The sequence below is a fragment of the Poecile atricapillus genome, chromosome 15 (assembly GCF_030490865.1).
Source record: "Poecile atricapillus isolate bPoeAtr1 chromosome 15, bPoeAtr1.hap1, whole genome shotgun sequence".
In the NCBI taxonomy this organism is placed as follows: Eukaryota; Metazoa; Chordata; class Aves; order Passeriformes; family Paridae; genus Poecile; species Poecile atricapillus.
The window spans coordinates 4,994,943-5,013,038 of NC_081263.1; the positions used below are offsets into that span (position 1 = coordinate 4,994,943).

At 54.1% G+C, this 18,096-nt stretch overlaps 1 protein-coding gene across 1 annotated transcript in view; it reads right to left on the reverse strand.

Annotated features, from left to right (window-relative positions):
- Nucleotides 1–18,096, reverse strand: part of LAMA5 (laminin subunit alpha 5) — an 85,749-nt gene that overhangs the window by 13,316 nt on the left and 54,337 nt on the right. Inside the window, exons 19-48 of the mRNA XM_058850337.1 lie at nucleotides 18,007–18,059; nucleotides 17,496–17,601; nucleotides 16,604–16,703; nucleotides 16,278–16,434; nucleotides 14,461–14,599; nucleotides 11,559–11,701; nucleotides 11,359–11,465; nucleotides 10,505–10,658; nucleotides 10,058–10,218; nucleotides 9,447–9,555; nucleotides 8,878–8,975; nucleotides 8,174–8,375; nucleotides 7,660–7,786; nucleotides 7,330–7,469; nucleotides 6,464–6,579; nucleotides 5,999–6,210; nucleotides 5,682–5,886; nucleotides 5,384–5,528; nucleotides 4,659–4,799; nucleotides 4,136–4,297; nucleotides 3,898–3,999; nucleotides 3,729–3,812; nucleotides 3,288–3,518; nucleotides 2,738–2,851; nucleotides 2,336–2,463; nucleotides 2,031–2,111; nucleotides 1,412–1,626; nucleotides 1,052–1,152; nucleotides 422–602; nucleotides 60–203 (exon numbers count right to left, since the gene is read on the reverse strand). Of these exons, the coding sequence (XP_058706320.1) occupies nucleotides 60–203; nucleotides 422–602; nucleotides 1,052–1,152; nucleotides 1,412–1,626; nucleotides 2,031–2,111; nucleotides 2,336–2,463; nucleotides 2,738–2,851; nucleotides 3,288–3,518; nucleotides 3,729–3,812; nucleotides 3,898–3,999; nucleotides 4,136–4,297; nucleotides 4,659–4,799; nucleotides 5,384–5,528; nucleotides 5,682–5,886; nucleotides 5,999–6,210; nucleotides 6,464–6,579; nucleotides 7,330–7,469; nucleotides 7,660–7,786; nucleotides 8,174–8,375; nucleotides 8,878–8,975; nucleotides 9,447–9,555; nucleotides 10,058–10,218; nucleotides 10,505–10,658; nucleotides 11,359–11,465; nucleotides 11,559–11,701; nucleotides 14,461–14,599; nucleotides 16,278–16,434; nucleotides 16,604–16,703; nucleotides 17,496–17,601; nucleotides 18,007–18,059 (4,158 nt within the window). The remainder of the gene's footprint in view (nucleotides 1–59; nucleotides 204–421; nucleotides 603–1,051; nucleotides 1,153–1,411; nucleotides 1,627–2,030; nucleotides 2,112–2,335; nucleotides 2,464–2,737; nucleotides 2,852–3,287; nucleotides 3,519–3,728; nucleotides 3,813–3,897; nucleotides 4,000–4,135; nucleotides 4,298–4,658; nucleotides 4,800–5,383; nucleotides 5,529–5,681; nucleotides 5,887–5,998; nucleotides 6,211–6,463; nucleotides 6,580–7,329; nucleotides 7,470–7,659; nucleotides 7,787–8,173; nucleotides 8,376–8,877; nucleotides 8,976–9,446; nucleotides 9,556–10,057; nucleotides 10,219–10,504; nucleotides 10,659–11,358; nucleotides 11,466–11,558; nucleotides 11,702–14,460; nucleotides 14,600–16,277; nucleotides 16,435–16,603; nucleotides 16,704–17,495; nucleotides 17,602–18,006; nucleotides 18,060–18,096) is intronic.

Below are 18,096 nucleotides of genomic sequence, written 5' to 3' on the forward strand. Positions count from 1 at the left end.
AGCACAGGCCCTCTCCTGGGTTTCCCTCCCCTCTTTCCCCAGGACAGTGGGACACAGACCTTCACACTTCATGCTGTCTGGGCCATTTGCCACCAGGACCTCGTGCTCGCGCAGGCAGACGTCACACTGCTTCCCTGTGAGCCCGCTGGGGCACGTGCACTCCCCAGTGCGAGGGTCACAGGAGCCCCCTCTGCACTCGCACTCTGCAGGGTCAAGTAACAGAGAGTCATTTTGTGCTTTTACCACTCTGGAGAGAGGGGAAGGAGCAGTTTTATTCCAGCTGCGCTCATCCACATGCCGCTGCCAGGGCTTCCCTGTGCAACGCAGGACCTCAGACAGCTGCCAGCTGTTTTCTGCCTTCAACAGCTGGACCAGCAGCACAGCCCTGTCCCAGTGCCCCTGGCTGGGACCCCACACTCACTTGTGCAGCCGTCCTGGCCGAAGCCCCAGTAGCCCGGGGCGCACTGGTGGCAGCGCGCGCCGCTGACGCCGGGCAGGCAGCTGCACTGGCCGCTCTGCACGTGGCAGCTGCTCCCCACGGCACCCACGTCACAGTCACACCTCCGGCAGCCCGAGCATCCCTCAAAGCCGTAGGATCCCTCCTAGGGAAAAGCAGGACATGGATGCCCTGGTCAGCAAGTGTGCCTCTCTCCTGGGTCAGTGATGGGGGACACAGGCTTTCCTTTCTGGGTGTGTTTTGAGAGCCACAAAACTCAAAGTAACATGGTAAAGATGTGGAGCTGCAGCGAGAACACAGACACATCATGGCACTGCCCTGTGAACCTGCTCTTGCCCAGGCTGGATCACTCAGGAAAATGGGGTTCATTGCAGATTCCCAAATTATGCCACTTTACTGGAATGCTGCCTCCACTGCTTGCTGCCAGATCTTTAATCAGCTTTTGCCATGTACAGCACAGCTGGAGCAAATGCAGCCTTCACCAGCTGGCAGCCATCCCTGCTCTGCTCACAGGCCTGGGGGATGACACACCAGGGCTGCCCCCCATCCCCATGACATGGACAGGCACCATCCCAGCAGCCAGGTGACCCTCACCTCACAGCGGTCACAGTGCTGGCCTGTCACTCCAGTCTTGCAGAAGCACTGGCCAGTCTGTGGATGGCAGGAGTCAGTCCCACATGGCGAACAGTTGCACTCTGCCAGGACAAAATACAGCCAGTATTACACTGAAGAGCCTGTCAGCCACTCACAACACTTACTGCTAACAGGGAAGCCTCTTTCCCCCTTATCTACCAGTCAAAGTTAAGACAGAGCCTCTCTCCATTTGTTTCTCACAACAACTTATTCCCATGGCCCCTTCTGCAAGCTGCATTAGGGCTGCTGTTCCTCGGAGAGAGAGGAGCAGTGCTGGGAACTGCTCCCCTTGCCCCTGGGCTGGCTGCCAGCCCCACTCACGTGTGCAGTTCTTGGCTACCACAGCATCCCCATAGTAGCCGGGCGCGCAGAGCTCGCAGCGCGGGCCAGCCGTGTGGTGCATGCAGCCCGAGCAGGCGCCCGTCAGGGAGTCACAGCTGCTGAACAGCATGTTGGGATCCGTGTTCCCGCTGCAGTCACAGGGCTGGCACGAGCTGCCAATCACCAGGGGGTTGCCGAAGTATCCCGGGGCACACCTGGAGAAACACAAGTTACAACGGAGTGAGGATCCTGCGGCTCGCGCCTGCACCGTGCACTGGAGTTGCACAACTGGAGTGGTGTGAGCATCCAACACTTGTAACTGCTGCAGCCCTCAGGGATCTCAGTGTTTTGCCTCGTGATACCTCAGAAAGGTGCCTTTATCACAGGCTGCAAGTTATGGCAAAGCACACCTAAGTCACACACCCACACTAACAGGATTTCAGCAGTTGAGTATTTGCAGGCTGAAAAGGACCGAGGGAAATGCTGGCAGAACAAAACACACAGGGGTAGAGCCAACTGTTTTTGCTGCAGTGCTTAAGCAGACAACTTCTCTGCCACAGCAGTGGCTGTACAGGGTTAGTGTCTGAGGCCCCCCCAAACACGGCTGCCACCCCCTTACCGCTCACAGTTTGGTCCAGCGTAGCCTGGCTTGCAGAGGCACTGCATGTTGGAACCCTTGTGGACACAGCCAACAGCAAAACTGAAATGAGAACGGGGACACAGGGAGGAGCAGTTACTCCTGATATGGTGCCAGGGGAGCTGCTCACTCATTGTGGGCTGTTGGGGTTGTGGGGAAGAGGCCATGAACATGGTTTGGGGGCAAGGACAAGGCTGGCATTGGGACACCTGCCCTGGGGGGGCACAGCTTGGTTCCAGAGGTTAAACAGTGAGGCCAAACAGGCAATCCCATCCTGAGGTGCTTACTTGTTGGAGGCAACTGAAAGAGGGCATGGGCACCCAACACACTGCAGGGGTTCTTGGGCAGAGGGGCTGCCCATGTAGCCGTCCTTGCATCGCTCACAGTGGTCTCCCTCTGTGTTGTGCTGGCAGTTCTGAAAGGAAAATGAAAGCCCTGGGCTCAGCACTGACAACAAGGAATGGTGGATGCACCAAAAACTCTCCATCAGGATGCCTCAGCCCTTACCCTCTCCCACAACTGCCTTGCACCCTAAGCTGACCCTGAGCAGGGTCTCCACTGAAACACTGAAGCCAATGCTCTGACTCAGGCATGGTTCTACCAGCCCAGTTAGTATGTAAAGAGCTTTTGAATCACATGCTACAGACCTCTTAACTCCAAAATATCACACTGCCCCACTGTTTACTTACAAGGCATATCCCAGAGCCTGGCAGGCACTGATCTGAGTGGCCATTGCAATGGCAGGGGATACATTTTCCCAGAAAGAGCCCCTTGGTGTCCCTGTAGTAACCTGGAGCACATTCCTGAGGAGGCAGAAAAAGGCAGAGATCTGAAAAACAGCCTGATACTTTTGGGAAAAGCAAAGAAACTAAATTAGTTTCCATGACAGAATTCCCACTGGGTTGTACTGATGGAGAAAAGATTATAAGCAAGGATGAAGATTTTTCAGTGCAGTTCCTCCCTGCTCCTTTTAACCAGGAGAGAACTGGCCAGAGAGAAGGACCCATTCCAAGGTACTGCAACACCTGAATGATTTCCCCATCATGTCCCTTCCAAGAAGGCAGATGAAACTTCTGCACCTCTCCCAAGTGCACGGCGCTGTGATGGAGAAACGTTCCTTCCTTCAGAACGAGCCAAGCTGTCACTTCAACTGAAGCCTTTAAGAGCCAGCTTGGAGGCAGATGGTACCCAAAACATGACTGTGTGACCCTGTGACTGAACAGCACAGTTCCCCCTTACCTGGCAGGAGTCTCCCTGGTAGTTAGCTGGGCAGAAGCACAGCTCCACGTTGCTGGCACGGATGCCTGTGGCTGTGTCTGTTGCCATCTCCAGCACCACACGGTGCAGGGACACGGAGGAAGAGAGCTGGGAGAAGAGTGCTCGGATCTGCAGCTGCTCCAGGTTTGCCAGCACCATCATGAGCTCCTCTCTGGACACAGGGTTGTGAGTCTCTGTGTGCCTGAAGTTACCCTGGTGGGAGGAGAGCTGACATTACTGGCAGGAAGCACAGGCACCTGAACATTCAGCCCAGCCTCCACATCCCTGCTGCTGGAATCTTTCCCCTTTGCATCAGCCCTGCAGCACCTACATGCTGAGCTCAAAGCAACTGCCCCTCTGTCTGCATGAGGTCTTGTCCTTTCCTGCATTATAAGAGCACTTCATTTCTGTGTGCAAACTCACCTCCACCAGCTGCAGCCGGCCTTTGTGAGCCTCCCCTGGGGACGGGTAGGCGCCTTCCAGAAACATGATGCTCATCTGATTTCCCTGGGAAAAGCAAGGAAAGTGTCAGTCATCACCTCATCCTGCTCCTGCACTAGCAGGGAGCACCAGGGAATTTCTTGGGCTGCACCTTCAGGATCACATCTGGCCGGGACTCCATGGGAATGAACACGTCACCCCTGCGAGGGTTGGAGTGCAGCTCATAGCGAAGGTGCCCTCCATAGGAGGAAACCTGAGGGAGACACAAATCCCAGACATTGCTGCAAGTCCACATCACTGAGACAAGGCAGAGTGTACTCAACTGCAGTGTGAGCAGTGCCTCCATGTCAGGCTGCTGGTGAGGTCAGGGTGGTTCCTCATTCTCTTACCTGGTCCCCAAGGTAGGAGCTGGGTGCAACCCAGTAGAGCTCCTGGTAGGCATCTGGGAGGTTTTTGAGGTCAGCAGTGACAAGCTGCTCCCGTGGGCTCAGAGCTGTTGGCACTTCGTGGCGGTCGCTACTCAGCAAGAGCCACCCATTCATGTCGACAAACTGGAGGGGAAGAGCAACTGTGGGTCTTCTAGTGGAGTTACAGAAAGCATTTGGGTGTTGATGCTCCAGAAGAACAGGTCCCAGAGCAGCAGAAAGGGGAATAACAGGCAGGCTCACACCTCACATGCATCCTGATGAAGCCACAGGAAAGCTGATCATCACCCCCGCCCAGCACATGAGACCCCAGAGACCAGGAAAAGGGGCTAAAAGCAGGAGAGGGGCACAGGGAGTCACAGATAACCCTCCTCACGGTGTATCTTCAGTAGGATGAAGGCAGGACAGAGACCCGAGGGCAGCAGGGAGCCAGGTGGATGGGAACACACCTGACCTGCAGGCTCTGGTGGCCCCCAGCCTCTCTCACCTCAGCTCGGTGCTTCTCGGCGCTGCGGCAGCGATCGGTCGCACCAAAGCAGAAACATTTGGTGCAGCCCTTGGGGTTGGTGGCATCCAAAGAAAATGTCCCCAGGCGGCACTGGTCACACCTCAGGCCCTCCACATTTTCCTGAAAGACAAGCAAAGCTCAACAGCTTCAGCAGCTTCTCACAAGGCCTCAGTGGAGGACAGGGATGGCTGTCTGAGTGATCAAAGGACAATGCTGTGGTGCTGGAAGATGTTAAAGCAGTCCCCCAAACAGGTTTGTTTGTACAGCACCCACCAAACATTAAATTCTCCTAGAGGAAGCACTTGTAAGCTCTACAAAGAGGCTGGAGCAGGCAGCTCAAGTTTGAGTTACTCTGCTGACATGGAGCCAGGAGCCAATAGACCTGACAGCTCAACCTGCAACAAGCTCAGACACAGGGCTGGACTGAGACTGGCCATCTCCCCCAGTGACAACCAAAGAGTGAACCTTCATGGCCAGGAAGGATGAGAAGGTAAGAACTTTCCAGGGTGCTCTGAACCCACCACCCCATGGGGCAGGCTGGCTGCAGCTCAGGCAGGCACTGAGTGGCCTCAGGCACAGCTCAGGCACATTCCTTGTGCCCCCCCGCTCCCTCTGGCACGCTGGGCACACACACAGCCCCTGCCAGAGCAGGAGAGTTGAGCCTGAAGGAGAAAGGCACCACATGGAGGCCCTGAGGGACTGACCTTGCAGTGACACTGTCCCGTGACCGGGTCACACACGCTCGCTTTGGTGCCAGCCTGGTGGCAGTCACACCGCCGGCACTCGGGGTAGTGGTGGTAGCCAGGGGCACAGAGGTCACACTGTCGCCCGATGATGTTGGGCTTGCACCTGGGTGGACACAAGAGCCAGAAGAGCTTTCAGAGCTCTCCTCACCCCCATTCTGCACATTCCCTCCCTTCAGCTTGCCAAGGTGTCCCATCACTCCAGCAGGGACCAGGGATGCTGCCAGATGTCCCCAGTGCCAGGATGGGGCTCCCTCACCTGCACTGCCCGCTGTCCACGTCACAGCCTGGCTCTGTCAGCTCCTGCACGCCGGGCTGGGAGCAGTTACAGTCCTCACAGCCGATGAGGGGGTGGCAGCCGAAGGTCTGGGGCTCACAGACAACACACTCTGGCTTCAGGGTGTGGGGAGGGCAGATGCACTGCCCTGTCACTTCATCACAGAGACGTGTCCCGCAGTCACAGGCTGCAAGGGGCAGAAAGAGGCCGGGTTTGGGCGAGCCAGACCCAGGAACCCGAGGCAAGCGTGGGGAACGGACAGAGAGCAAGCGCCGGGCAGGCGCAGCGGGAGAACTCACGCCTGCAGTTGGGGAAGCCCCAGTAGCCGGTGGCACAGCGGGAGCACTCGCGGCCGATGACGTTGGACTTGCAGGGACACTGTCCCCCGAAGGGCTGGCACTGGCTGCCCCGGGACCCGGCCTCGTGGCAGCGGCACGGCTGCGCCCCGTTGTTGTAGAAGAGGGAGAGCGAGATGGCAGAGTCGCGGCAGAACCTCGAGGAGCTGCTGGGGCTGCAGGGGAAGGCGGGAGGAGTCAGTGCTGCACATCCCCACAGCCTCCCCAGCACCCCAAAGCCAGCATCTCCTGCAGCACGGGAGGGAGAGCCCTGGGGCACTGAGAGCTCCCAAATACCCATGTTTGCTCAACAGAAGGAAAACCTCAAGCAGCCCCCTCCCTGCCACACGTGAAGGGAAGGGGTGCTGCTCCCTGAGGAGTGTGCAGCCAGTGGACAGCAGAGCAGGCACCCAAAGCCAAGCAGCTCACCTGATGTAGAAGCTGTTGATGCCACAGCTGCTGATGAAATCATAGGACTTGTCCAGGGGTTCCTCCTGCAGGTACTGGGAGGTGTAGCTGTCCTCAGGCACCACAAGGATGTAATCCTGCAAAGCAAGGGAGAGCTGGGTGAGCCAGGCTGTCAGCTCCGACAGACAAACACCATCCAAAATTACTCCAAATGCACCTTTAATGCCTTGCTGGGACAGAAAATAACACACCAAGTACCGCAAAGACCAGGAGTCACCTCCCCATTGAGGTCTGTCCATCAGAGCCCATCTAACCTAAAGCTCCACATGAGGAACAGCACAAATTCACTGGACTAAAACCAGGCAGAATATCCCCAGACTTGCACAACACTGGCTGTGCCTCAGCAGGGAGGCAAGTCTTTATCATCTGAAATTTCTACACATGAAGGCACCTGGGTTCCAGTTATGTCTTTCAGCCATTTATCCAAATTTTGGTCAATCTTCTAGTCCTGCTCCCTGAGAACAAGGGCTACCTACTCTCATGATGAGGCCTGCCTGAACAAACAATATTATGCAGATTTAAAATATTGCTAGGCTTATTCTGGATTATCACAAACGATGTATGCAAAGTAACAGCTTCAATCTCTGCCTGGTTTTGATATCAAAACCAGACAAGGAAGGACACTGTCATATACAGAAGCTGCCCCTGTAAATCCTGCCCTCAATTCCACACCACTAAGGTTGGAGACTGCAACTTTCTAGGGTAGTTCAGAGGCTGAGTGATGGTGGGAAGCATTCTTGTGGTCATACAGTGACAAAAATCCAATGAAAAACCCTTTGCTGAAGCCTGCCCAGCATGCCCTGGAAGCTTCCTGGACAGAGGCTCACCAGCCACAGCTGCTTGCCCTGTGGCACTCGAACAACCACAGTCAGATCATTATCAGTAACATCCAGGATGATTTGGTCCTCAGAAACCACCAGGCTCCGGCAACCGTAGCCATGTGGGCAGAAATTCGCATTGGTCTGACCTGAAAAGACAACAAATGTGTTGGTCTCACATGTCCCTTGAGTCCCCATCACATCCTCCCAGTTTGGAAGGATTAAGTCAGTCTTGCTCCATTTTTGCAATCCCTAAAGAACCCACAGCCATCCTCTGGCATGGAAAACTTCCAGGGCTTCTGCCAACCAGCAGCTTCCCTAGGTCCCTGCTGTTCTCACCTTGCCAGATACGCCCACCATTGATCAGCACTTCCACGGGGAAGGTGGGGTGGTTGGGCTGGTAGAAGTGCAGGATGAAGGCATAGCGTCCCAGGGTCTGGATCCGGCTGTTAAACACCACTGCAGCCTGCCCCAAAATGGGAGAACACAGACAAAAATCCATGTCTGAGACCTGCACCCACACCTGGGATGTTTTTTAATTATTGCATAGATTTGTGCTCTTATTGCACAACTGCCAAGGTCTTGAGAATTCAGTGAATCAAGCCCTCCATGCCTCCACACTCTCTCCCCTCTAATGCAGCCACCTCAGCTTGAGATCCCAAGGTTGGATAAAGCCAAGACAGGTGAGTCCACAGGAATTACAGGTTCAGGGAGAAGTTTAAAGCTCTGATTAAATTCTGAAAATGCTAATTGATAAAGCATTTATCAACAGGTAAGGAAAATTTCTTCCTGTCCCAGTGGTCCAGTGTCACAGCACCAGCAAACCAGCCCAACCCATGCCTGCTGCCCCTACCTGTGGGGACTGCAGGAGGATGAGCTCTGCAGTGGGGTCCATCGCTGTGGGAGGAGGAGGAGCAGGCTCCACTGGCACCCCAGCTGGAGCCACATGGACAGCCTGAGCCAGGGGCACCTCTGGGGCGATGGGCAGAGCCTGGGCCCCCTCCAAAATGATTGACTGAGAAAGCTTCAGGAACCTTGAGGGGACACAGGAGCTGCTGAAAAACAAGGAGTAAACAGGATGTGAGTAGCTCCAGAAAGAAAGAGTGGCTCTGGGGTCCTGGCAGGGAAGCACACCGTGTAACTCCTGCTGGATTGCAACGTGTGCCTGCTGAGGGAGAGCTCACTACCAGCATCCCTGGGGCTCTGGGGTACGGGCTCAGCAGGAAGAACGGGAGCCTGGCACCAGCTAATTCCTCTGCAAATATTTATTTGAAGCAGTGTCAGAAATTTGGATACAGCAAGTGTCTTGCATAGGAATGCCAATTTGGGATGACACTTGTGTGTCTGCCCCAGGAGGCAGAGTGGGGCTCAGGTACAGGACCATCAGTCTGACTCCCAGTCCATGCTCAAAGGACACAAACAAGGAGCTTCACTCCAGCTAAAGATTTCTTCATCAAGAACTTAAAAAGTCTCAGAGTGTGAGGGAAGTGGGACAAGCAAATGTTTTTGGAAATAGTCCCATTCATGCTAAAGCTAAGGGGGACCCGAGACTCTCACCTGTTGGATGAGAAGGTGCCATGGACACTGATGCAGTGCACCTTCGGCTCGATCAGCTCCACGGTGAACTGTGCAGCGGGGATCAGGTACACTTTGTGCTGCCACACCAGAGAGAGACACCTGGTTATGTGACAGCCTCTGCCACTGCAGCCACAGCAGTGCCTGTGCCCACCAGCCATCAGGCACTCCAGACAATGCATGACAGCCACACTTCTGCTTACTGCCCCTCATTCCCTGGCACGAGCCTTACGGCATTTAGAAACTCCACATGTTGATGGGATTCTTCTATCCCTGGCTAAACAAGGAATGCCTTCAAGATAAAAAAGGAACTGCCCCACTGCTACAGAGCTCTCTCTGCAAGAACAGCTGCTTCTCCCCACCTCCTCCCCACTCCCAGTCCCATGGTCTACTTCAAAACTCCTCACTGCCCACATTCTCCACTTGGACTGGTCATGACACAGATATGTCTAAACATGTCTGTCCATCCAGTCCAAACAGGACTAGAAAACCCTTCTACAGGCTGGGCCCCTGTGAGCTGTTGACAGAGCTGCCCTCAGAGGGAGCCTTACCAGGAAGAAATCAGCCAGATCAGAGGTGAAACGAACAGTGGCCTCTGAGGTGAGTTCAAAAGTTGCCATTCGACTCTGGGAATCCACAGCAATCCCTCGACAAAGGAAACTGTAAGAGAAACACACATTTTGAAGCCAGCCTTGCACAGGGTCATGACCCATTTCTTCTCCTGCCAGCTCTATGTCCTGAGGGGATTTACACAAAGTCCCTGGAAATCTTTTGTTGTTTTTTCTGGCTGCTCGAAAGAGTAAAGTTCCAAGGACACCCCAAACATTTGTTTCCTACTGCAAAGTTTGCAGTCTGAAGTCAGACAGTCTCCAATAAACCTGCCTGTAGGTCACTCCCTAAGTCAAGGTCCCTACCAACACATCCAGCTGTAAACAGATGCAAGAGATTATCTCCTGGCAGAGGCAGGTACACACTTCCCTGAAATGGGAAGGCCAGCCACTAAAACCTGTGTCCAGCTAGAATGAGTCTGGACACAGAGCTTAGATGGACAACACTGAAGCTTGCTCTGTTTATGTGATAAACCTGAGAAAGTTCACCTGGAGGGGAGGCTGTCCTTGCCATGGCAGAGAACTGGACCCTTTCTCCCTTGAGGTGCCCCTACCTGTAGGCACAGGGGTAGAAGGTGAAGGTGCCCTGCTGCGTGGCCGAGTGCGGCGAGCTCACGGCAATGCCCACCGTCTGCAGGGCGTTGGTGTTGGCATATTCCACCAGCAGCACGTACTTCCCAGGCTGGGCCAGGGGCAGGGACAGCTGCACTTCCACCTGGAGGCGAGAGGGATGACTGAGGGAACGTGTGCAGGATGCCCGTGCTACAAACCAGCCTCCTCTGCAGCTCAGGGAACAACGCAACCAATCTCATCAAAACCTTGCCAACCTTTGCATGTGAGACTCTGGGCTTGGGTGCCTCAAACAGGACACAAGAACACAGCTGCATGGGTGTAAAGCCCTTCTCTCACCTGCCCAGGTGTAGGTAAAGCCCCAGGCAGGGAGGGCAGGGGGGTGAGCACTGCAGTGGCTGGGAGAAGGATGAAACAGAAGTGCCACTCACATCACTGCCACTGCAGGTGGCCATGCGGGGGTGGGAGGGGGTGAGCTGCTCCGTGGGACACAGCCTGGGGAGCCGGTTGTCCAGCCTGCACACTGCATCCACCCCTGGCACGGCAGGGAAGCCCTCCACGGACAGGTACTTGTACAAGAGGCAGCTGGAAACACACAGAAAAAAATTGTGAAGTACAAAAAGTTGCATCATGATTATGAAAGCTGAGAGCACCCACACTGCCTGGCCCTGCCAAGTCTGCAGAAGGCTTTGGTCTATCAGGAGGGCCAAGGAACAGCTCCAGTCAGAGGGGAGCAAGAGACTGGGCATTACAGGACCAGGGAGAGCAGTAACAACAAAAAGCTTCTCCCCTTGCAATGGGTTTTGTCCTGGGGACCACTACTATGGTGGATGGGACAGACAGTGTCCAGAGCCCAGCCAGCCTTCTTGCCAACATGGACAGAGAGGTTCTGGGCAAAGAGATGCACTGAGACTGACCAAACACTACCACACTTTGTTCATTTTCAATAGTCCAGCTAAACCTACTCATGGCAGCTATTTCTGAGGACACACACCCACACACACACAACCTGGCACTGGGAGCCCAGCCTAGCTGAGAGGTGCCTCTGGGTGAGCTGGACCTCCAGGGTCCATGAGGAAACACAGACTGGCTGTGTCATGGATGAGGAGATCTATGGGCTGCCTTTCTGCACCAGTGCAGGCTCCACAAGCTTTATCAGCCACAGCCAAGCGCTCTACAAAGCAATTTTACTGCATCACAGAGTGTGGACTGTGTATATTCCTTAATCCCAGGCCAAGAGGAGCTGGGCAAGCCCCACACTGCACAAAGATGTGCAGATCCTTACTTCTGGGTGGCTTGTTCAGGGGCTGGCTGGTAGACACAAGGCTCTGTGACCTTCAGCTGCAGGATTGGTGCTTCATAGTACGAGCTGGGCAGTAAAACCAGATAGTCCTAGGAGGAGAGATGGGAGAGGTGTTATGCTTGGGACATTTGGCCCCAGGGAGCTGCTGAAGCCCCCACGGTGGGTGGAGCATGGGGCCTTACCAGCAGCACACCCTGTGCTTCAACAACCAGAGACCAGGTGTTGGGGTTGAGTACGAAGGGCTCCCCGAAGCTGTTCTGGGGGACAGTGACAAAGGCCGGCTCCGTGCTGGGAGCAAAGACAATCTGCTTGGTCTGCTCTGTACCTGGAATGGGAGGGATGAGAGGCTGTGAAAGGACTGGAATGGAAAACCTGGGGCTGGATGTGGGAGGCTATGCTCAGGGAAGCAGCTCTGCGGTGCAGTGGGGAGTGACAGGTTCCCACTCTCTCGGTGCACCACAATCCCACACTGTCCTGGAACAGAGACATCCACTCTCATTCTGATCAATAGCCTATTGGGAGAAATAAATATAAATAACTGCAATCCTTAATGCAAATCCAGAGCTCTCACAGCGTGCTCTGCATCCCCAGACTGCAAAGCTCAGAATGTTGCAAGCCAAGGAGCGTTTTGCCAGCTAGAAAAGGAAAGAACTCATCTGTGAAGAGATAATCGTGAGACAGACAAAAAGAATTGCCCAGATACATTTTTCCCCAGGGAAATTCTGACCCCAGCTCCACAGGCAAGATACCTGTCTTCTGACAAACTTTCAGGCCCCCAAGGTGTGCTCCTGCCTTTCTTTCTGCCAACCACAGACTCTGCACTCAAGATTTAGACATTATTTTAAACTGACAGGACAGAATGGCCTGATCCTGCTGCTGCTGAACAGCTCCTTGGCTCATCTGACAGTCCCAAAACCTCTTCATTAATGGATGCAATCACAATACAGCACCTAGAAGCAGACTGTGTGCCTGCCCAGCAGTCTCAGGAGCTTTTGAAGAGCACAGGTGAGAGGGATTCACCAGGAATGGCTGCACGGTGAGCAGATGAGATGAAGAAGGAAGTGGAGAATGTGGCACACTGACTGTCCTGGTGTGGCACATGGACATCAAGGCACAACACACAGGGCCAAAAGCTAAAGCAAGGGTTTGTGCTACTGCTGGGATGGTTAATAACCCCTTCCCATGTGTGGTAGCTCTGTGACATGCCTGGCATCAGCTGAGGCTGGGACCTCACTTTTCCAGATTGGAAGCAGAGGTGAGGATGCAAGGAGCAAGGAGATTTCCCTGAACTGGCAACAGGGTAGATTTACTGACAGGTTGAAGTTTCACATCCCTTTGATGCAATAAACAATTCCAACTGAGACGGCTTCTGGAGACGGAGTGGAAGAAACCAGGCTGAAAATCCCAAACTTGGAAAAGGTTTCCCCTTTTGCAAGCTACATCTTCCAGCTTCTTTCCAGGCTGCTTGTCCTTTGCCATGTGAAGCCCTTTCCATCCAGACACGAGGTAGCTCAGCATTCCTGAAGCCTCCCAAGGCTGGGACCCTCCTGGGTCCTGTTGATACACCAGTTTGGCTGCTCGCCTTCACCACTAGAAAAATCACATTGCTTCTGCACAAGAAGTGAAGCACTTTTTAAGGCAAATGAGCTCTGCTGCTTGAATAGGACAGATTAAATACTTCCTGACCTTTGGTGAGATCCTAAAGCATGGCCATGGCTCCTGCTCTTTTTGTTCTGCTGTGTAATATGATCGGACATAAAAACAAGCCATTTTTCCTCTCAAAAAGAAAAAAAAAGGAAGGAAGAAAAATAGAATTTTGGGATTTCAAACCTTGCATATCACCTCAAAGGCAGAACTTATGTCAATTCAAGACAGAGGAGAGAACTTCACACACTGATAAATTAGGTAGTTAGTGCTGACAGCCTTGTGCTGTGCATGTGTGGTCTGGAGGAAGAGCTTCAGCAGGACAGCGTGGCTGTAGCATCTGAAGGCATAAGATCAACCAGCCAACCTGCCACCGTGGCCTCAGGTGTGTCCCCATGTAGTCTTGCTCAGATTGCTTCCCAGAATATTTGCTGTCCAGATTTCTAGGCCTGTTCAGACATCTTTTGGTGGCTCTTCTCCAGCAGCTCGTGGCTCGATAAGAGGACACTACACCAGAGTGCAATGCCTGTGTAAGATGTGTAATTCCACGGCACTTCCAAGCCCCAGACCATGTGTGAAGCCAGCAGCCAGTTTTGGAAGAAGCACAAGGAAAAGGCAGGACTGCCACATCAGGGCATCTAGTAAATAAAACCACATCCAGCTGCCAAAGTTTGGATCCAGTTGCCAGCTCTTGGCCCATTCTGGTTTTGTGGAAAGTCAGCTCAGTTCTGCCTGGGGCACTGGGGTGATCTCATCCTGTGCCAAGAAAGTTGTATGGAATTGTACAAGAGCTTTATCTCCCACCAGCCTGGCTGGTATCAGTCCTCAGTGTGCAGCCCCAGGGCTGAGCCCACCTTGCTGCTGCTTTGGTAACTAAAAGGGGCTGCAAACTCAAGTCAGCCTTTCAACTGGGAGAGCAGGACTAATGGGTAAAGCCATATGGAAGCGTCTTCTGGAAAGGATGATGCAGAAGGCTGCCTGGGATGGGGAGGAGGTGGCGATGGCACAGGGAAGCAGAGCAGTCTGGGATCCTTACCTCTCCTTCGTGGCTGATAAGCTGTAATTTTGCCATACACAGTGGCCCCTCCTGAATTAATATACCTCAGGATGACATGGAACAGATAGAGCTCTGCCTCCTTCACGTCTACAGTGATTCTGATTTTATTCTGCAAAAAGCAAAAGAGCACACGGGGCACACATCACTGGGGGGGCAGCTCCTGAGCACCCACCCACTCTGGGGAGGGCCTGACCCGCCTGCCCTGCCTGCCTGCCTGCCTGCCTCTCTTCCCCCTCCCTCGCCAGCCCACGGCACGGCTCTGGCCGGCCACCTGACACGGGCACACTTGGGACAGACACACCTGGGGGCAGGAGAAGGGGCAGAGGAGCAGTGTCGCAGCGTGGGATGCTCTGAGTTAGTCTAGAAGTGAAAAATGCACTTACAGTTGCCACAAACATTAAACTTTCCTTCCTCAACGACCGAGACCCTCCCTTCCACACTGGCGGGCCCCCGGCTGACGTAGCGGAAGACGAGGCGGAAGAGGTCGGGGGAGGTCACATTGAGAGTCACCACTACCTTGGGCTGGTGGGAGAGAGAAAGGGGAGAGAAGCAGAGCACACCTTCAGTTACCTCCACCACCCACACTGCCAGCCCAAGCGCAGCCGCTCGGCTCACTGCTCCCAAAGCAACATGCCACAGTGCGAGGAGGAGACAAGCACACGGACCCTACTGCTCACAGCACCTCGGGACACTGTCCCCACCTTGGGGGGACACTTGGGGCCTGCCACCGAGGAGCAACCTGCCTGTGGAAGGGGGTGGGAAGGCTGTGGTCACACCTGGAAGGTGCTGTGGCACAGCAAGGTGGCTCAGCTGTGCTGGGGCACACACCATTACACAGGAATGGTTATAGGACGCTGTTGCTTTTGTTATCAGCGTGCTGCTTTTGGGTTTAGTGTGCTGCAACCAGCCACCAGGTACCAAACTCCTGCTCTTGTGTTTATGGGGCTCTGCCCAACTGCCTACAGAAGAGGCTGGGAACTGAGCTGCTGCCTCGTCCTCAGAAATGTGCAGGGCTAAAGCCAGCAGAGCTAATGGACCACACAACTGATGGCACATCTGCCCTCCACCTGCCTGGACACTGCTTGGCAACACCCCAGCTAAAGGGATGCTTAAGTTTGACCCATTTCAAAGAGATCTAGACTTAAAAAACCTCTTGACTACAGGGCAAAGCTGGGGTCTGCCCAGGGAGACTTTTAATGAGGGCTGTATTCTCCAAAGCTCCAGTTACACACCCACTGTGTGTACCACTCCCACTGGAGAGCAAACTGGAAGGGTTTGATGAGAACAAACTACAGTAAGACTTGCCAGCCAAAAGCCACGTGCCAGCCCTTCTATCAAGGTCTACTTCTAGCTCAAACACCAATACTGCATGCAACACTTGAGCTACGAGCTTGAGCTCCATCCTTAAGCTTTAAGGCTGGGATTTTCTCAAGGGAGCCCACAGGAGTTCACTGCTTAGCTCCTACCTAAAATTCGGTGGGAAACAGCCCCTCCATTATTTCACCTAAGCACAAAAATGTAAAGAAAACTGAAAGTACATGCACCAGAGTAAGGAACATCTTACATGGGACAAGACTGCCAGAGAATCACTGCCCTACACTCCATCTCCAAACACACACACACACTTCCGCAGACGCCATGCAGAAGAAACCACCAAGGAGACAAAAAAGGTCAACAGAAGAAACAGCTTCGCTTATAGGACTTACACAACTCCAGGTTAGCATAAACCATTGTTAGCAAACCAGCTAACAGCAAGGGCAAAGGCTGAAGGGTAACAAGAGGTCCAAGCTGAACATGGCAGCTGAGGAGGAGATACTTATTTTTGGAAAAGAGAGGAAAGGTTATGCAGAGTTATAGGAAAGAGCAGAGTCAGTTGAAAGAAGAACAAGGAAACTGAGAGACAGTGTTTATAGACACCCCTGTAAGTAATCACCATGCTACCACCTTTGTCTAAATGGATTAAGATGTCATGGGATTCCCAGTTTAGGATCTTTCCCCTCATCAGTCTATGCCACCCCCAGCACTACAGGAAATATCTGCACAAACAGGCTATATATACACTGTGCTGTTTATGTTGGCCAGCCTGTGACTTTGGGGGTTTCAGGAGCACTTGGGGTGAAAGACGTGTGCCAAAAGCACATCAGTCCTCCACCGGCCACATCCTCCCGGCGGGGAGCTGGGCTGCAGCCACCAGGCGTACCTGGATGGAGGACATCTGCGCGTATCCTCGCCAGCTGAAGCCCTCAAACTCCAGCGGGTTGTAGCCAAAGCGCACAGCCCGGCCGGCCGGCGTGCTGCCTTCCTCCAGCTCGAATTTCAAGTGGTGAAGGTCAGGGAAATAATGGTCGCGGGCTGGTCTGGGGAAAAGAGAGCAGCGTTACCCGGTGCTGGGCTGTCTGGAGGGAGCGGTGAGGGGACATCCCTCCCAGACACGCGGCTGATGTGACAGCAGCCCGGACAATGAGCTCCCCATCCCGTGGTGGCAGAGGACACGGTGGGAGGCAGAGTGTGCAAGGTGCAGCTTACTGGGTGCAGGTGGGACCCCGTGTGCTCTGCCGGCAGCGACAGGCTCCGCTCCGCTCCTCGCAGGATGGACCCAGGGCTCCACCGACGTCGCAGCGGCAGCCTGCGGGCAGGAAGCGCCTGTTTACATTCCCGCTGTGCTAACGAGCTCCTGCTCGCTAATCAAAGGCACATCCCAGCGGGCAGGGAGCCTGGGGCCACTATTTTTATTCCATTGTATCCGTTTTCATATTTGGCCCCGGCCCTGCTTGGATTGACTCTTCTTCCACCTCAGCGCCGAGCTATTTCCAGGCGGCTGATGGAACAAGGTCTGCAAACCCTCACCCCGGGTGCTGCAGCCCTGCCACCAGCCGGGCCAGCACTGCGTGGGATGGCTCACAGCAGCTGCATCTCCTCCTTTCCCTCCTCCCACGGACACCAGGGAGAGTGGCCAACCCCACGTACCCATGCCCACCCTCTCCCAGCAGGAGGAAGGGCCATTGCTGCAAGGATGTGACCAGTGGTTCAAACACACCGGTTTCTGGTACCCAAAGGGGCACCTTACCTGGCTGTTCGCTCCCCGGCCTGACAGACCTGTGCCCAACAGTGGAAAAGCATGTCCTCAGGTCTCCAGACCCACAGTAATTCCCAGCCCATGCTCTGGGCTGTGATACAGAATCACAGAACCAAGGTTGGAAGAGATTTTTAAGGTCATTGAATTCCAACCATCAACCCAGCACTACCACAGTAACCATTAAAGCACTTAACCACATCAACCCCAAAAACGATGACCCAAAACAGAAGGTGGGACATCTCTTGCCTCTTTTCTCCAAGGTCACCAACCAGTCAATCTGTGCAGTGGGGTCAGCTCTTGTGGCCCCCCTCACTCCGCAAACACATCACAGAAGGGGCTCACCTTGGCAGCCAAAGTAATTTGCATTCTCCATGTTGAAGTAGCCATCCTTGCAGGCTGAGCAGAACTGCCCACACACGTTGGCTTTGCAGAAGCACTGCCCATCGCCCTGGGAGAGAAGCAGGCATGGAAACTCATTCCCTCCTGTTGCTTGTCATGCCTAAGCTGTTCCTCAGTTATTTGGGCTCTGCTCTGAGACACTGCAGAAGCAGCAGACTGAGATTCATGCTCCACACGGCTTCCTGCGTGTGGGTGGGCCAGATAAGGCCAGATAACTTAAATTACCCAACAATGCAGGCAAACAAAAATCCAGGCATCCTGGGACAGACTCAGAAATATTTAGGTGTCTAATTTATGACAGGTCTTAATCCCACATTCCCATGCAAGCCCAGATTGTGGTGCAAGTGCTGAGAACTCAGTGCTGGGACCTCTCCAGCAGCTGCTGGAGAGACAGAGCTGAACACTCCCAACACAGCACACTCAGAGGAGCCTGGAAGCAGAGGAACAAACCCACCTGCCGGCACTCCGTGACTCCGCTGATGGTGCCCTTGGTGTCACATCTGCAGCCTGAGGGAGATGAACAAGAAAGCCAGAATCAGCCTGA